Below are 19,894 nucleotides of genomic sequence, written 5' to 3' on the forward strand. Positions count from 1 at the left end.
TGTAGGAGGGTTCCCCTTTCTCCGCATCCTCACCAGCATTTGTCATTTCCTGACTCGTTAATTTTAGCCATTCTCACTGGTGTGAGGTGGTATCTCATTGTGGTTTTGATTTGTATTTCCCTGATGCCGAGGGATGTGGAACACTTTTTCATGTGTCTGTTGGCCATCTGGATGTCTTCTTTGCAGAAATGTCTGTTCATGTCTTCTGCCCATTTCTTGATTGGGTTATTTGTTCTTTGGGTGTTGAGTTTGCTAAGTTCTTTATAGATTTTCGACACTAGCCCTTTATCTGATATGTCGTTTGCAAATATCTTCTCCCATTCTGTCAGTTGTCTTTTGGTTTTGTTAACTGTTTCCTTTGCTGTGCAAAAGCTTTTGATCTTGATGAAATCCCAATAGTTCATTTTTGCCCTTGCTTCTGTTGCCTTTGGCGATGTTCCTAGGAAGACGTTACTGCGGCTGAGGTCAAAGAGGTTGCTGCCTGTGTTCTCCTCAAGGATTTTGATGGATTCCTTTCTCACACTGAGGTCCTTCATCCATTTTGAGTCTATTTTCGTGTGTGGTGTAAGGAAGTAAAACATGGTTCTTGAACACCAAGGGTCTCTGAGCCTCTTTCACAGCATTTGTAAGGTCAAAACTATTTTTATAATGACACTAAGGTGTTACTTGCCTTTTTCACAGAGTAGACATTTGCACTGGTAGTACAAAAGCAATAGCAGGTGAAGAAAACCACTGCTGCCTTGGCATGGCTCAAGGCAGTGGCACCAAATATTCCAGTAATCAGTGTATTCAAGAGAGTCTCAGTTTAAAAAAAAAAAAAAAAAAGCCAGTTTCACTTAAGAATACCCTTGATGAAAGGGCATATCTCATAAAGACTTGGTAATATATAAAGGGGCACCTGGGTGGTTCAGTGGGGTAAGCATCTGCCTTTGGCTCAGGTCATGATCTCAGGGTCCTGGGATGGAGCCCCACATCAGGCTCTCTGCTCAGCAGGGAGCCTGCTTCCCACAGCCCCCTGCCTGCTGCTCTGCCTACCTGTGACCTCTCTCTCTCTGTCAAATAAATAAATAAAATCTTTAAAAAAAAAAAAAAAAAGAAAGAAAGAAAGAAAAGAAAACATGACTGAATTTTTAATATATTTTTATACATATTTATTTATTTATATATATATATTAATATATATATATAAACTGATACAACTCAACAGCCAAAAAAACACATAATCCTATTAAAAATGGGCAGAAGACATGAACAGACATTTCTTCAAAGAAGACATCCAGATGGCCAACAGACACATGAGAAGACGCTCAACATCACTCATCATCAGGGAAAGGCAAATCAAAACCACAAGAAGATATCATCTCACACCTGTCAGAATAGAGAAAATCAAAAACACAAGAAACAACAAGTATTGGCAAGGATGTGGGAAAAAATGAACCCTCGTGCACTGTTGGTGGGAATGCAAACTGGTGCACCCACTGTGGAAAACAGTACAGAGGTTCCTCAAAAAGTTTAAAATAGAGCTACCCTATGACCCAGCAATTGCACTACTGGGTATTTACCCAAAAAATACAAAAACACTAATTCAAGAGATACATGCACCCCCATGTTTATTGCAGCATTATTTACAATAGCCAAATTGTGAAAGCAGTCCAGGTATCCATCCATAGATGGATGTATGAAGAAGATGTAGGGGTGTGCACACCCAATGGATTATTATTCGGCCATAAAAAAGAATGAAATCTTGCCATCTGCAACAACACAGATAGAACTAAAGAGTATTATGCTAAGCAAAAGAAGTCAGTGAGAGAGCAATAAATATCATGTGATTTCACTCCTAATGTGGAATTTAAGACACAAAACAGAGGGAAAAAAGAGAGAAACCAAGAAACAGATTTAACTATAGAGAACACACTGATGGTTACCAGAGGGGAGGTGGGTAGAGGGATGCGTGAAGTAGTGGATGGGTATTAAGAGTATACATACAGCGATGAGCATGGATAATGTATGGAATTGCTCTATCACTGTACTGTACACCTGAAACTATCATAATACTCCATGTTAACTATACTGAAATTAAAATTAAAAACTTCAAAAAAACCTTGATGGTGCAGTAAAAAGTATTAATTTTATTCAATCTTGACCAATGAATATACACCCTTTTAATATTCTCTACGATGAAATGAGAAGCCTGCATAAAGCACTTCTGCTACTTATTAAAAAACAGGTGTCTTGGGGAAAAGCACTTCTAGGATTATTCTACTTGCAAGCTGACCTAGCCATCTTTTTTCGTCCTTATTTGAAAGAATAACTAACAAACCACAGTTATTCAGACTTAAAAACTTGGCAATATTTTTCTTAAAAATAGATGAAGGAAACTGACAATATTTGTTTCCAATGATAAAAATTGAGCTTTCAAGCAAAAATGAGAATTTTGGAAAACTTAGATTCACCGTGAGTTTGACAGCTTTTCCAATATTTAAAGATTTTTCTAATGAAATTGGTGGTGATAATGTGATTTTTAAAAAATACTGCATGATGAAATGTGTCAATATTTAGAAGATCCAGATAATTCAGTGAATTGATATTTTCCAACTAGCTACCATATATTGTTACACAACTATGCATTCACTCAAGGTACAAGGACAGACAAATAAATTTTAAACTAACAGAGTATCAGAAGTTCATTAGTACAGTTTCTGGTTCTACTCTGCAACTAACTCATAAGCTACTACCTGTCCAGTGTTTGTGTAGTTTCAAAAAAGAATATCCACTGTTACCTAAACATGCTATTAAAATACTTTTTTTTCCATCTGTGTATTTGTTTTCTTCAACAACGTCAATCAAAAAAACACAAGTGACTGAATGCAGAGTCAGATATGAGCATACAACTATCTTCTATAAAGCTAGACTCTAAAAGATGCATAAAAATATAAAGTAGTGCCACTATTATGGACAGAAATGTGTCACCACAACATTCATATATCAAGGCCTTACCCTCAATTCAATTGTATTTGGAAATAGGGTTTTTAGGAGGTTAGTAGGGTTAAATGAGGTCGTAAGGGTGAACCCCTAATCCAATGACATTGATGGCCTTAGAAGAGAAGGCGAGACCTCTACACACACATATACACACATACACATATACACACATACACACATATACACACATACAGCCTTAGGAAAGACCATCTGAGGATACAGCAAGAAAGCAGCCATCTGCAAGTCAGATAGGGACTCCACCAGAGCCCAACCATGCCAGCATGGGGCCTTTTCAGCCTCCTTAACTGTGAGGAAATAAATTTCTATTGTTTAAGCCATTCAGTATACGGCATTTTGTTATGGGAGCCCAATGACTAAAACAGCCACCACTGTCCTTGATTTTAAGGTGTTTTTGTTTTTCTTTTTAAAGACTTTATTTATTTATTTGACAGACAGAGATCACAAGTAGGCAGAGAGGCAGGGTGGGGGGAGCAGGCTCCCTGCTGAGCAGAGAGCCCGATGTGGGGCTCAATCCCAGGACCCCGGCATCATGACCTGAGCTGAACGCAGAGGCTTTAACCCACTGAGCCACCCAGGTGCCCCTGACTTTAAGTTTTGAGAAACATTTTTTTACAGAAAAAGTTAACACTAACGTGTAATGAGTCTATTATGTTATTTTTAATGAAATTAAGTATCAAAATTTTGCTTTCATTTCCAATGGGGTAAATATCAATCCATAACCCACATAAACAAAAAATTGGTGGGGGAATTCTTCATAATTTTTAAGAATGTAAAAAGGGGTCTTGAGACCAAAAATGTAAGAACTAGAAGATTATACTACTAGAGAATAACTTTTTTATTTCTACAAAGATGATGAATTCTCAAAACCGAAAACTTGTAGAAGCAAATAAATGGATTTCTAATAGGAAAAGGTCTCCCAAGACTGTCAGGGAGTCAGTCACACCACAGAAAGAACAACTACATCTGCCATCTCTCCATAAAGATGAAGTCACATCATTGGGAGAGGGCAGGTCTCCCTGGCAATCCGCCACCAGTTTACAAGGTAGGAAAAACATGAAGATTAATAAAAAACAAAGACAAAAAAAAAAAAAAAAAAACCAGACTTCCCTTCAATTATGTTACGCAGGGACAGGTACAATCCCTGGCATTCACCAGGTTAGATAGCTGTGGATCCCTGACCATTCTCTGTTGTCTCTGGGATGTGATTTCTTCTGTCACATGGAGGCACATTACAAGGCTAGATATTCTTCTCCCAAAGCCAAGTGAATGTTGAATTCCCAGCAAGAACAGGAGAGAGATAAAGAAACAGGCATTCCCCAAAGTTCAGGGACAGTCACACTCAGTGAATCTACCCAAGTAAAGAGATTTGCCCTAGAACACATAACATGCTAAAATATCAAACAGCCAAGAATGCACAAGGAACAAAACAAGGATTATCTTAACAATGAGCTAAACATGTCCTGGATAACTACCACATAGAATATGCTACTTCCAAGGCTTACACCTATTCCTGGAAAATACTTCAAAATGGAAAATGCAGGGTTGTTCTTAGCGGTATACCAGTAAATCCGGGATACCACGTGTGTTGCTGGTACATTTACTGGTGGGGGAAGGAACCCTCATTTTCCACAGCCAAAACCGAACTACTGAAACAAAACAGAGCTATAGCTCATGTTACAGTAATTGGCCATTTCCACTCTCCAGTGACGCAGGCCTGGGGGGGGAAATTCTGTCAGAGAGCTCAACTTCGTGATGAAGGGTGACTGACAGTGATTGTTGGATCATCATCAGGAACCACTGGGCGACTTTCCTCTACTGAGCGTGTGTCAGTCGATTGCTATGAATGAAAACCAAGCATGACTACATATCCTTGGCAGATGGCTCTAAGGAATGAAAGACCTGGGCAGGAGCCACACGCACCACTAGGCGAAAGGAATAAAGAATGGCCGCTAGACTACGACAAGGAGACAGAGTCCAGGTACGACGGAAGAGCTGGGAAATGAAAAGCCTGAATCATGACTCGAAAGCACAGTCTCTCAAACACGGCTTGAGCCGGCGATGCTTTCCCAGACAGGACCTTACAAGGGGCAGGTACCAACGTGGGCCCCCCCGGCACACCGAGCTCACTTTCTGGTTAGAGAAGCAGCAAGCTCCTTTGACACGCTGCAGATTTTTTTTTTTAAATGACATTTGGGTTTGGAAAATGATGCAGCCATTGCCAGGTGGTTGTAAAGGGAACAAGGGACTAACATCACAATGTGGTCTAAAATCACAGAGCTCTATCTTTTTTGTAAGTTTGTGTCTATCCTACCAACTGCTCTTGGACAGGTTATGTTTTGTTGGTGTTTGTAAATGTTTGTACCCATCATTTGATTATCTGGGTACCTTGTTTTCCTATCTTCAGAACAAGAAGCACTTAACCTTTCTCAGATGGAAACACCTGAACATATATGCATAATACGTACTACATACATATGAATGTAGAGACCAAATTTTATATAGAAATATGAAAATGTAGAATTTGAAGGGGGACAGAGACCATGTGAGTAACTTATCACCTAAATCAGGAACTTGCACCATAAAACACCAGACCGACCCGGTATATTCTCACCCTCTTGACTGTCCTCCATCCTCTGTATTGGTCTGAGCATCTTTCCAGACCATTCTAGCCTGGCCTCCTTACTCCTCTAGGCTAGCACCACGTGGAGTTCATCTCCTTAGTTACAATCCCCTTCTCTATTTGGATTACACACACACGCGCGCGCGCGCGCACACACACACACACACACACACTCCCCAATACCTCTGTTTACCTTTTCTCTCATTCATCATCTTTAGTTCAGAACTAAGAATCTAACAGACATTTAACCATCACAAAGAGAATGAATTCAATAAAAACAAAGCTTAGCTTCTTCACTAGAAAGAAGAAAAAAAAAAGGCCAGATACCTGTTTATTGTGGCTGTACTACTTTCTTAATTAAATGTATATCACTTGAGTAGATTTTATTCTCCTCTTATATCCATCCCCAAATTCACTGCATTATCCTGTCTCCTGCTACCTTTTGAGGCTTTACCTCCACTGTCATGACCACAAACTTGGTCCGGGGCCCAGTGACTTACCACCTGAACCACCTACTTTCGAAACTCCAGCATCTCCCCTGTCAGGTACTTCATGCATACTCTTGAAGATTTATCAGAATTCCACAGGGGCGCCTGGGTGGCTCAGTGGGTTAAGCCTCTGCCTTGGGCTCAGGTCATGATCCCAGGGTCCTGGGATCAAGCCCCGCATCGGGCTCTCTGCTCAGCGGGGAGCCTGCTTCCTCTTCTCCCTCTGCCTGCCTCTCTGCCTACTTATGATCTCTCTCTCTGTGTCAAATAAATAAATAAGATCTTAAAAAAAAAAAGGAATTCCATAAAATTCCCTTTCACAGATTTCCACAGAATCGTATAGAACAGATGTAAAACCACTTTATAAACCGTAGAGTGCTTTGTAACTTTAGTTGCTTCTCATCCCCTTTTTCTTTTCCCTGCTACTTTATCTTCCAGTTGAGATTCTACCACAGGCTTCAAATCTCTCCACGGTTACCTCCTCAGATTCTTAATCATGCCTGTACCCTGCCATGCTTTCTTCTGGATCATGGCCCCCAGCCAGACATGTTCCCTTGCCACGTAGCACATTCATCCCGACTTACCCTGCTCCGGGACGGACCTCATGCCATTCTCTCCTTCTGTTCCCAGAATGCCCTCCACCCACCAAATAAATGTCTGCCTCCTTCATAATCCTGCTCAAGACCCACCCTCTCTTTTCAGGCCCCGAACGAACGAATAGTCCAGTTTGTCCTGAATTTTACTAGTCACTAAAAACACTCCAATATAACCTATTCAATCTGTAACTGTTCCAATTAGGCTGGCTTTGGAGTAGAAAGCTGAGGGCGTTGCAGGAACACATGCAGAAAGCGTTTGGTGTGTGACAACATGTTATAGAAGGTTGACTATGAGCCTTCTGCTCAATGGATCTGGGTAAAAATCCCACGGCTGCCATTTACTAAAGTATGCCAGGGCCTACCTACTCTAAAAACCCCTTCATAGTGTGGATCTTAGAATTAAAGTAATTTATAGCAGTCTATTGGCACTCAGCAAACAATAGATGGTAGCCTCTCCATGTCTGTATTTATACATGCCTTTTTTGTATACACGATATAATCTACCGACTGATGTTTATAGAATTTTGCTCGTGTTTTCTTTCTGAAGACAACTGTTTGTTAGCTTAAAAGAAACCAACCAAACAAAGCCCTTATGTACTGACTACGGAGCCTAGATAAACTGTTTTAATGTGCTTAAGTTTTACAAGCATTTAAATTTCAAATGAAATCAGTAAGCATATTCACTGGCAATAAAACCTAAAACCAGTTTAAGTTATAATAGGGAATTTAAAAAATATAAGCATCATTCTTAACGTTCTGAATTACTATCCTCTTAATTGTTTACCTTAACATACATTTAGTCCTTACCCAAATACCTATTAAAGTCAACCCTGTCTTTCTCAATGCAACAGAAACTTCTGTGGGACAAAAATCATGTATTTTTATTTTCTGTCAAACTCTTGATCTTATAATGATTTTCCCCCCCATGGTAAGAAGCATATTTACCCAAAAACTCTCTAAAAGTTCCAAAGAATTTTGATTTTGTCTTTATCTTTTTTTTTTTAAGATTTTATTTATTTATTTGACAGAGAGATCACAAGTAGGCAGAGAGGCAGGCAGAGAGAGAGGGGGAAGCAGGCTCCCTGCCAAACAGAGAGCCTGATGCGGGGCTCGATTCCAGGACCCTGAGATCATGACCTGAGCCGAATGCAGAGGCTTTAACCCACTGAGCCACCCAGGCGCCCCTTGTCTTTCTCTTTGAAGAGAGATTACACAAAAGATAATTAGCATCTTTAGAAAAGACACAAGAGAGCTGTCACATAAAACACCACTAGCAGGAAAAACCTAACCCTGCATAATACGGACATTTAACCACGTGAGGCATGTTGCAATGGAAATATACACACACTGCCACCCCAAACCCTGTCATTTGTTTCTTTTTAGCGTCTGTTACTATTCATAAAAGTATCTTTATGCTGTTACTAATAATACACACACAATATGCATCCACCCATATACCCATACATAAGACATAAATCTATGCCATTTATCCTTTCCCTAGTTAACATATCTAGCATAGCATTTTCATGATTATTTGAAGAGCTCTATTTAAACCCCAAAGCCTAGTTAGTAAGATGGTTAACATAGCCCTGCGTCTAGGACTTAGCCAGTGCTTAGCACTGGACTTAACGACCACTAAAAATAACCTATAAAGCAGGTTTGACATTTTAAAACAATTCTATTTTCACTTAATACGAACGTGCTTTAAAAAGCAGCTAGAACAAATACAGCATACTAAAGCATACTTAAGACCCAAGACACAGACTTAAAAAAAAAAAACAAACGAAAGACAAAAACCTCCTTGTTACACAAGTCAGGGTGGAGGGAGGGAGAAAAAGCATAGGGAGGAGTCCCCTCGCACGGGAAAAAGAAATCAAGGAGACCCTGAAAGACACTTTAACCTTACCCTGCAGAAATAAATGGCCAAATGCCAAGCGGATCCTGACCAGGAGCTGAAACGTCCCCACATCCTAATGGTTTTCAGAGTTGATGATGTTGTCAGAGCTGTCAGAGCTTCGATGCCAGTTCTCTCATCCAGTCACAGCAGGGGACTTCATACCATCCACATGCCCCCTACAGCCATAACCACCTCTACCTGCCCTAGGAACCCTTCCCAAGCGGAAAGGCCATGGCGAGGGACCTGGGCCAGCCGCCAGTGCAGATCGATGGGGTCCTAAGGCGACACGCAGCTCTCACTGTTTTTTTTTTCCCCCTGAGGTCTCTCACTGTGATCGTCCCAGAATATGCAAGGAGGACACACATGCCTACTATTTTACAGCTGGCCAAAGGCCCAGATTTTCCAAACAACACTTTTACATGGCTAAAAACAAAAGGAAGCAAAGCTGTGTTTTTTTCTAAAAAGGTGGCTGCTATGAAGGAAGTAGAGGATGAGGCTGCCTCATGTGTAAATTGCAGGTGGGCCTGTGGAAAGCTGGGCGGGTCTAATTAGAGTCAGGTAGAAAAGCAAAGCATCTCTACAGATGCTCCCAGACACCACCACGATCATCTCCTGTGTCCCCAGGAACCACTATCCTCTTGTACTTTTCCTTTTCTTTTTTTTTTTTTTTTAAGTTCCTTCCGTCCCGCAGCAAAGTCCTGGCGATATTATTAGATGAAGGAGCAGATGAATGTCACTGGAGGAAGAGGCCCAAATGGGAAGTATGAATGGCAAAAATCTCTGAAACAAATCTCAAACCGTAGCCACACCCTCCTCCAAGTGACCTCATGCTAAGCTCACTGCCAAGAGACTCCTGCAGCAAAATGTACCTGCCGATCCTGTACGGAGAGAGCTGATCCAAACACCGAGTGCTTGGAGGAGTTCGGAGAACACATTTCCTGCCGCTGCCTCTTGCGGCTTCAGGCAGACTCTGGAATATGAAGGCTCTGGAGAGTAAGACATGAAGTCTTTCCTCACCGGCCCCTCCCTTCCTCCCCCACCGTGTCTCTTCCCACACCCGCCTCCCCTTTAAGAATGGAGAGTACAGTGAACTACAGTAACGAGGGTCCTTGAAGCTTCACTAGGATGCCACCTTCTTTGCATAAAAGGCCACCTTTACCTGGTGTGGGGAGCCGAAGAAGAACCGCCTCCACAAAGATGTCCCTGTCCTAATCCTTAGCACTGGGGACTAGTTACCTTCCAAGTGAAAGGGACTCGGCAGGTATGGTTAAGATAAGGATCTTGAGATGGGAAGATTATCCTGGATTATCCGGGTGGACCCCACAGAATCACAATGGTCACTCGAGGAAGGAGGCCAAAGGCTCAGAGTCAGAAGAGCAGAGAGCCAAGGAACCAAGGAACGGTAGTGCAGCTTCTAGAAACTGAAAGGACAAGGAAATGGATTCCTTGAGAGAATGCCTCTACAGACTCGGTTTACACATGTGACCAACAGAACGGTAGGATAATATGTAATAAGCCGCAAGTTTAGGGCAATTTATTACAGCACTAATAAGAAACTATTATACCTGGGTAACTCTTACTCAACCTAAATTCAGCTCAGGCACCCCTTCCTACAGGAAGCCTCCCCGAGAGCGCCCATCCCATGTGCCTGCCTTCACCTCCTCTTGGTTAGTGGTTACTCCTCTTATAAAGCATCTGACATTTAACTTCATAAAGCCTAATAGCTTCACTGTCAAAATATTTGTTTCCTTACCCGGATTCGGATGCTCCTTCTTAAAGGTAAGGCCTGTCTCTTGCTCACTTTCTTATTGCCAGTGTTTATCAATATTTCTGACACAAGGAGGCACTCAAATATTCATGAAAATTTTTCCAGTAAGTTAGCATGACTCACCCCCTAATGACCAACAGGAGACCAGCCTTCAGTTCCTTACAAGATGATAAAGACAGAGATTATAATGAAATAACTCGTTCACTACAGCGGCTTGGAAATCTTACATAAACGGCTCCTTTCTCCTCTAGAAAGGCTCCCAAAATACCGTTTGCCCAAACTGGCTTGAAAGAAGTGGCAGCCATCCTTTCTTTCTTTTTTTTTTTTTTTTAAGATTTATTTGACAGAGAGATCACAAGTAGGCAGAGAGGCAGGCAGCGAGAGAGAGAGGGAAGCAGGCTCCCTCCTGAGCAGAGAGCCCAGTGCAGGGCTCGATCCCAGGACCCTGAGATCATGACCTGAGCCGAAGGCAGAGGCTTAACCCACTGAGCCACCCAGGTGCCCCAAAGCTGGCAGCATCCTTTCTAACACCAGTGAAGAAGTTTACAAAGCTTTCAGTCCTGAGGCAAACCGAAGTACCGGGCTGAGAGAAGACAAGAGAGAAAATGGAAGAGGAACCACCAGAGATATACTAGTAATTCTCAAAAAGTTATGGAGGTGAACTTTATTTTCCAAAAATGAGCACAGCAGTATCTCCCACCGGACACGTTCTCCTGTGATATCACCCTCACAATCCACCATGGAGAAGTGAAGTCTTTGATACCCCTGGGCATCTGTGTTGGCCTTGGTGACTTGCTTATAACCAAAAGCATGCAGCAGAAATGACACTGATGACCTCTGACACTAGCTCAGGAGATAAAGACTGTGACGTCTATCACTTTAAATCCCTGATCTCCGGATGCTCCCTCCAGGACCCTCCCTCTGGGAAGCCAGCTCTCCTCACACCATAACCGGTGCCAGCACATGAACTTCTATATGGAGGTGTCCTGGCTAGTAGGCTCCACTGTGCTCAGCCTTTAAGTCATCACAGCCCAGAGCTAGGTATTTGAGTGAGGAAACCTCCAAATGAATTCCTGCCCCTAGTCGCTGGAATCTTTGCTGATGAGGCCCCGGGTGTGAGGGAGCAGGGACAGTCATCCCTGCCACGCCCGTCCTGACCTCCTGATCCACAGAACCCATGAGCGCAGTAAGACTATGTCTGGGATCATTTACTGTACACAAGCAGTAACTGCAACTGTTAATAAACAGTCCAAAAAAAAATAATAATAATTGTGGGGACTCTGCTTCTTGATCACTGACAAGACAGACTGGCCAGAGAGGACGCTCAGGCAATCGGATTAGTGTAATTCTGGCCTCACAGCGTGAAATACACACACGCGCTCAAACTGTAGCTCTCACAGTCTGAGGTCTGAGAAAATACATTGCTTATAGTTTAGAGAGAGACCAAAAAAAAAGTGCCCTTCGCTCCATGTTGAAAATTTTTACCAATGAAGGAGTCATCTGGAGGGTCTTGTGCTGGACTTATAATCCTGCACCCCCAAACGTCTGAGAGGTTAGATTAGATGGGATTAAACTCCAAGGACGCTGGAAGCGCACCAAAATGTCTGGTCTCCTTCCTGCCCAATTTGGCCCACTGTAAATAAAACTTGACAGGCTTTCTTAAATCAACTTAATAATGTGTAGCACGAGTGCTTTCGGGTGCCCGGTAGCTAAACCACATCAGCTTTCTGAGGAAGCCTTCTAGAAAAAGGCGAAAAAAACTAATGACTACTGCCAAGAGCGCTGTGTACAGGAGCGCTGGTGGCCTTGAGTGACTCATTTCACGAGGCCCCACCTCTCCACACTGGAAGGGTGGCCCTGGGAAGGAGGCGGGCCTTGAATAACCAAACTCCGGCCTCAGGCTTATTTGTTAAAGCCAGATGCCGTCATTTTGGAAGCAGATGAGAAGACAGTTATAATCATTCTGGAATCCTGATGAATTCCAGGTGCACCGCCCAGGAGCCTCGGGGAGCGGGTAGCTCAAAGCCCTCGGAGAGTTTGATCACGACTATCAGAGCAGGCCATTCCATTGCAGAACGACGGGCCTCAGCCTCCTCCCCTCTCATTTCAAATGGGAGCATTTCTTTGCCAGACTCTTGCAGACACATTTTTTTTTAATTCATTTATTTTTTAAATTAACATATAATGTATTATTAGTCCCAGGGGTACAGATCTATAAATCGCCAGGTTTATACACTTCACTGCACTCACCATAGCATGTAACTTCCCCAATGTCCATAACCCCACCACCCTCTTGCAGACACTTTCTTAAATGCAGTTATACCAAAGGATTGAATATTGTCAGATATACCAAAGCATAGAACAGAAAGACAGGAGGAAGACTAGGAAAAATTGAAGAGAGCAAGGTCTAAGTGGAAGACCTCAAGGTTCTTAAGGAAAAGTAGATTAAATCGTGTCTTTAACTCTAAAGTGGGGGCTAGTTCATGTCCTTAACCGATAAGCTACTCTGATGACCCAGATGATGGCTAGCTATGGTCCATGTCACTTGGGAGAGAAGAAAAAGCATGATCAGAACCTCAAGTAGTGTTTATGGTGGCTAAGCCTCAAGGGAACACAGCCTGAGAGTCTAGCCACATTTTAGGAAAGCCTGATCATTTTCCAGGCCTGTTTCTCTAGGCTCCTCGTCAACCCTGTGCACTTCTCAACATCTTTCCAATGAACCCTTTCTTCTGTATGTTACAGTCGCTCTCTGCTTCTCACAGACAAGACCTGAACTACGCAAACACCAAGAGAACGACCTTTGCTTCCAAATGTATTTTTTCCTGTTGGGAAGGCCAAATGTTCAAAAACATATATTGCTATACACCTAAGAAAGTATTGATTTAGGCAAAATGGTAATACATCCCTCCACATAGCAAAATTCGCCAATAAGCAAAAAACAGATGACTCCTTGTTCTCACCCTGATCCTCAATTCAGGATCATAAATTTTTATGAGGAGAGGTTTCAACGCCCAAAGCAGATGTGTTAATTCCCTTTATTTGGGAAAAAAAAAATTTTTAAGAGAAAAAAATTCAAGGAGCATCATGGTTGACTAAATGATTTGGTCTTTACTTACCACACTCAAATTTTCAGGCATGTCACAAACCACACCTAATGTAAGAACTCATTTATCATCAAATATATTGATGTGACATACGTGCTTCCTCAGGGACACCAGACTTAGTCCCAACCTGAACACCCACCTAAAGCAAAGCCTTGGGTTAATATTCTTCCTGCCCTCAGATATCATTAAACTGGAAGTACTCCCTATTTTCCTAAGGTATGTACTCCAGATATTATGAGGATGTGACAAAATTCATGGCAAAAACACAAAAAAGCCAAACTTAAGATTTTGAATACTAATTGAAGTACAAGAAATTTAAGGAATCATACATAAAAGTCAATCAAAAGTGAAGAGACACCTTCCTGTAATTTACATTTGAATTAATTAGTGGTAGTCAAGTAGGACAGAAGGGATTTGCTGGTTCAAGAAGCAGAGGGGGAGGGGCGCCTGAGTGGCTCTGCCTTCAGCTCAGGTCGTGATCCCAGGGTCCTGGGATGTAGCCCCACATTGCCCTGCATCAGGCTCACTGCTTGGAGAGAAACCTGCTTCTCCCTCTCCCATTCCTCCTGTTTGTATTCCCTCTCTCACTCTCTCTCTCTCTCTGTCAAATAAATAAAAATAAAATCTTTAAAAAAGAACAAGAAGGGGCGCCTGGGTGGCTCAGCGGGTTAAGCCTCTGCCCAGGTCATGATCTCAGGGTCCTGGGATCGAGCACCGCCTGCTTCCCCCGCTCTCTCTGCCTGCCTCCCTGCCTACTTTTGATCTCTCTCTCTGTCAAATAAATAAATAAAATCTTCTAAAAAATTTTTTTAAAAATTAAAAAATAAAAAAAAAGGAGGAGAAGAAGAAGAAACAGAGGAGGAAAACATCCAGCTACGTCCTTAAGATGCAGGGTCGTTAAGCCTCCCTTTAGCATCTGGTGCCACACTGCAACAGTGTGCGTGGCCGTACTTTCGCAACGATCAAAGCCCAAAGAGTCTGACTACTCTAATGCCTATTACTTTATTTGCAAGACAAGATACTGCTATCTAATGTCGAACCCCACAAACACCCTCCATCAGTACCCCCAGCGAAAATTACGATGATCCCATCATCCTGCTTAAGGAGACGAATGGAATCCCAACTTACTAAAAGGGATAAGAAGCTTTACAATCTTCTTGAAGACAAAAACTCTTTGTTGGCCATACTCGCTGGAATCCTGGTATGTGGTATGGTACTCTCTCTGCCATGAACGTCCCAGAACGCATCACTCTCACCCAAACCATATCTGCACAAGCATCTGAGATCCTAAGTACAACTTTTCCTTATCAGGGAAAGCTGGCTCCCAAATCTCCCTAAACCCAGAAGATTCCACTGACATTTTTCCTTAAATGATTAGAGAACACACTCTTGACTATGATGTATAAGAAAAAAAATTCCTTCACATAAAATGGGGGAAAAGAGAAAAGAAAGAAATTTAAGACACTCTGGGCTGACAATGGCATTAAAATAAAAAAGGATCAATACAAAGTAATACCTTTTCACGCTAAAATTGAACAATTAAATGGGTTGATGCTCTTTAGACCTATCCATAAGAATCAATCAAGCTTCTCGGAGGCATGCTCCTGCCCTCTCCTCATTCACACAGCTATTAGAGTAATCTCTTTGCTTGGTCTGTCTACACGGATTCCACACCTCAAAGTCAGTGCATGCCAGGAGCACACACAGAACCCGCTCTTGTCCCTTCTCCCACGTGGCATTGTTTCTCTAAGACAACAGTGCCCGTCCAGGGAGAATCAGATCTTAAACACCATCACTCACAAGTAATTACAGAAGTAAGGCAGATTTGTTAGTTACGGTTTTAAAATTCAAAGTCAAAATTAATTTAGTTTGCACTGTTACTTAGCCATTAGATTTCGTAAGATTACTTTTTTCCAACTAAGCACCCACTATGCCCTAAACAGATAAACTGTATACAATTCTGACACCAGGTCACTGAAACTGAGTTCTGCAAGTAATATCATGCATAAGAAAGGCACTCTGTTTTACCTAAAAGTATACAAGATTAACATCCATTCTCATGAATTACTGGTTTTAATGATTACTGATTGTACACAATTATAATTTGAGGACATAATCTGACCTGCAATATCATCAGATGCTTGTTGTGAAATTGCTTATGTTATAACAAGGGTCACTGATAAGGTAGAATAAGTGTTTCCAATGTGGAAGGAATTAGACATGTGATAAGTCCAAATATGATCAAATGATAAAGATTTGGGAGTTAGAGTAGCTTTGTGAGCTGTTTCACTTTCCTATACACCCATCTACCCAAACATATATCTTATTTGTAAATGTGAATTTCATGTACTAATATGTTTTATGCAAAACATCCACAGACAAGCATTCATACATTTCTTCTCTCTAAAGCCTCTATTTTTTTTTGATGCCAAAGTATAAATTTAAAGATTCACCATTATTCCTCATATTCTTGGAACCTGGATATTTTTTCACTATCCCTGAGGCTGAATGGGTAAAAAGGCAATATTTGATTCTGTCCATGGTTGGCATTAACAAAATGCATATCAGAATCTTAAAGCAGTGACTGAAGGGAGGGAAACAATACAAATGAAAGGGTCCTCCTGCCTGATGACATCTTTGGAGCTTTCTAGCCCACATGTGCGATCATGGGTCACTCGCTAGTACCTCGGCAACTGGTGCAGTAAGTCCAATGAAAGGTATAGGATGGGGGAAATGGCTCTGAGGTCCTATCTAATTCGGCATTTCCCCAAGAGGTTCACACACAGCTGGGCCCAAATGCCACCTAAAACAGGAGTTGGCGATCAAGAGCACCAAATCCTGGTCCTCGTTCTGCCACTTCTTGGCTATGGGCCATGGGCCAACCAGGTATCTGGAATTTCAGTTTATTCTTCCAGAACATGTAGACGTGAATACCTGTCTCACATATTCTCACAGAACCCCACGATTTCATGGGTGTACTTGGCACGGCGCCCACCGTACGTAGGTTGTCGACAAATAGTAGCAGGGTTCTTACTCCAGAGGCTCCCAGGACAGATGAGAGAGAGTCTGGAAGACCCTCTGAGATCTGGATTCGAATCCAGAAGCTTCTGAAACCAAACAGGGTCACCAGGAGAAAGTACAATTTGGCTAACGGCCCTACGAAGCCTGAGATCCAAGTGCCTATACTGACTTTTATAACACCCCACCTCAAAGGAGCCTTAAATGTTAGGCCCGTGGTAGGGGAGCAAACAGGCGCTCTTCATGGCCACGTGACCCTGCACACTACCACTCAGGGAAATGAGGGATTATTCCAGTCATGATGTCTTGATACTCTGGGCCACCGTCCTTGGTATCATATAATCTGCGTGTCATTCTTTCTTCCTCTGTAGTCATTTCAGTTTTCATTTTCAACCACACATGTCTGCTGGTTTACTGTTTGTCTAGGACAGGATCGCCTCATTAAGATTACCAACTGCTCAAATCAGTGTCTGTATTTAACTGAGAGGGTTTTGGGTGTGTATGTGTGGCGTCCAGCACAGGAATGATAATACAAAAGATTTGAGGGAAGTAACTATGATCAAAGAGTTCCTAAAATGTACACGGAGAGTAATCAAGTATCACCATAATGAAAACCTCAGACATTTAACAAAACATGTTTGCAAACTGTTTTCAAACTGGCAATTCCACGTTCTCCAAAGGAAAATGGATCCTGCAAATAGTTTTTAACTTTTCTTGGAAATGAGACACCCAAGGAAGCTTAAAGCATCCCTTTAAGATATTTAGACTAAGTTCATTACTTTTCCCTCAATGACGTCTTAGAAAATTAACTGCTGTATCCTTGAGGCCCCAGAAGACATAAAAAGGTCAACCACGGATATTAATTAGGCTTATGGTGGTGATCATTTCACAAGACATGCAAAGAGCAAGTCCTTACGTTGTACACCTGAAACTGAAGTCAGTTATTTCCCAATAATAAAACACACACAGAAAAGGTAAATCATTCTGTGCAAAGACTTCCAGATAGGTTTGTGTGAGCGAACTACAAAGGATCCTACCTCCTTAAAGTTGTCAAATGCTGATAAAATGATTTCATGCCCGCCTCTGACAAGACAAACAGCTGCCAACAGTTCTAAGACAAGGGCTTTTGTTCTGTCGAAGCAAGAAGAAACAAGCAAAAAAAAAAAAAAAAAAAAAATCAGTGAAAGTAACATGATGAGTCAGCTGCTCCCTCCTTCCGAGATGGCTATGATAATAAAGTATTAATTCATGTATTTTTTAAACGTTTACTAAGGTATATTTATATGAAAGTACATTTTTAAACCTCTACTAACATCTACGTGTGCAATTTATCTGAGGTAGCAAATTTAGAAGGAAAGTTTCCCACTCCCAAAATTATAAATTACTCACTAATGAAAATCAATTCTGGGAAGATTAGTCTTTCATTTCTACCAGTGGGTGACTCAGTACAATATGTCTGAAAAAGTTTTTATTGATAAGCTAGACACCTAGGGACTTGGGAATATTCAGGAAAAGGACCCACTGGCTAAATATTTTTGGCTGGCTTTAAAGTCAGAGAAATAACATTTGCCCCAAAAGTTCAAAATCTCCTGAAATTAACGTCCTCCATTTTAAATCTGCAATTTGCAGATGGTGCCATAAAGATCCCCTATGACAAAGCAAGTCTCTGTCACCACTTCTTCATATGCAGGAGATCTGAGAGGGGCTGGATTATAGCATTGCTAATACAAGAATATTTTCTGACTTGAGAAAAGAAAATAAAACCTCATCTGAAATATTTTTATAAGGAAACCCTTAGCAATATAGTCTAAGTTTTCTATATGACCTCAAGAACAGCATTGTTTTTTCATAAGATCACTTCAGTATTTTTTTTTCCTAGAAAAAAAACTATTGCCAACCTCTATATGAAGACCAGCCTGATAATTCACAATGTCAATTATCGTAAGAAAAATGAGTAACAACTTCCCTATAGTGGAAGGCAGGGACAAAGAAGCATGACTTCCCAGACTTTTTAGTAAAGGAAGAAAGTGATCGCCAAATTGCAAAAACTATCATCGGAGGAAGTCTGAAATAATATTCAAAATTTATAAATTCTTCAATTCATTCCATATCAGAAAGGATCTCATTTGTGATCAGATTTTTTAGTTGCATTAACAAGTTTTCAGATGCACGGTCTATACAGATGTATCTGGTGAAAGGGAGTAAGATGTGTGAAATGCAGAATCCCTCACCAGAATGGAAAACCCATTATAGTAACTAAAATAAACTGATTAAGACCAGCTTCTAGAGATGATCTGTGATGTGAATAATACGGCAGTGGCCTTTAGAGTCAAGTGAACAGAAGAAGCAATCAACATACACAGCAATTTTTGTTTTGTGTTTCTTTTGTTGTTTGGTCATAACGACATATGCAAAGGTTTGCGAGTGAAGCGTAGACAAGGGATAGTGGCTGTAGTTAGCTTTCAGCGGTAAGTGGTATCACTAAGTCTTGATTGAAAACTCTCCTGGCTCCAGTTCTAACCACCTGGCAAACTCATGCTCTCTACTCAATTTGGTAAAATTTGCAAGGATGCCAAGAACCAGGCCTCGAAAGTGGAAGCTGGAAGAGAACAGCGAGGGGGTAATGTTGTCGCCAGTTGCTCAACTCCACCACATGTAGGACTGTAACTCAGCTGAGAAGAAATTTCTACATAGCCAAGGAGTCCGCTGGCAACCTAATTCAAAGAGGTGCACTTGGAAGTGTCCTAACTCTAAGTTGACTAAGTGTTGACTGGCTCTCTTCTTCCTCTAGTTAGATTTATTTACACTTGAAAAATTACAAAGTAAGCTTACCTTGGATTCTTGTTGTTCAAGCTCAGTGCGATCTCATTGACAGCATGTGGATGAGACATGACCATGTTGAAACCATACTGGGGGGAAAAAAAAAAAAAACCCAAAGCATTAGGAGTCAACTTAGGGGACTGTCCATGTTGATTAAAAAAAAACCAAAAACCCAAAGATTCTACCTAATGTAAGTTATACAGTCATAAATCCATTTATGTCTCTAGTGCCTGAACATTTCTCTATGAAAAATTTTAGCAATCATGATACTATCAAGGAATCATATTCTCGTTCTTTATGATGGAACTATGTATTTCTCCTTATTAAAATAGTGAAAAGGCTCTAGTCCAGTGATTCTCAATCTGGCTGCTTATCAAAATCACGTGGAAGAGTAAACAAAACACAACACTGATTTTCCAGGATATACCCCAGGTCAATTCACTTCCAATCTCAAGGATGGGACCCTGGCATCTGAATTTTTATTTTTAATTTTTTTTATCATTTTTTTGAACTTTTTTTTATTAACATATAATGTATTATTAGCCTCAGGGGTACAGGTCTGTGAATCACCAGGTTTACA

At 41.3% G+C, this 19,894-nt stretch overlaps 1 protein-coding gene across 2 annotated transcripts in view; it reads right to left on the reverse strand.

Moving 5' to 3' along the window:
• Positions 1-19,894, reverse strand: part of FMNL2 (formin like 2) — a 313,130-nt gene that overhangs the window by 45,017 nt on the left and 248,219 nt on the right. For both annotated transcript variants that reach the window (XM_080799312.1, XM_080799313.1), the window contains exons 8-9: positions 19,327-19,403; positions 17,532-17,625 (exon numbers count right to left, since the gene is read on the reverse strand). In XM_080799312.1, the coding sequence (XP_080655438.1) occupies positions 17,532-17,625; positions 19,327-19,403 (171 nt within the window). The remainder of the gene's footprint in view (positions 1-17,531; positions 17,626-19,326; positions 19,404-19,894) is intronic.

Source organism: Martes martes, assembly GCF_963455335.1.
Source record: "Martes martes genome assembly, chromosome: 3".
NCBI lineage: Eukaryota > Metazoa > Chordata > Mammalia > Carnivora > Mustelidae > Martes > Martes martes.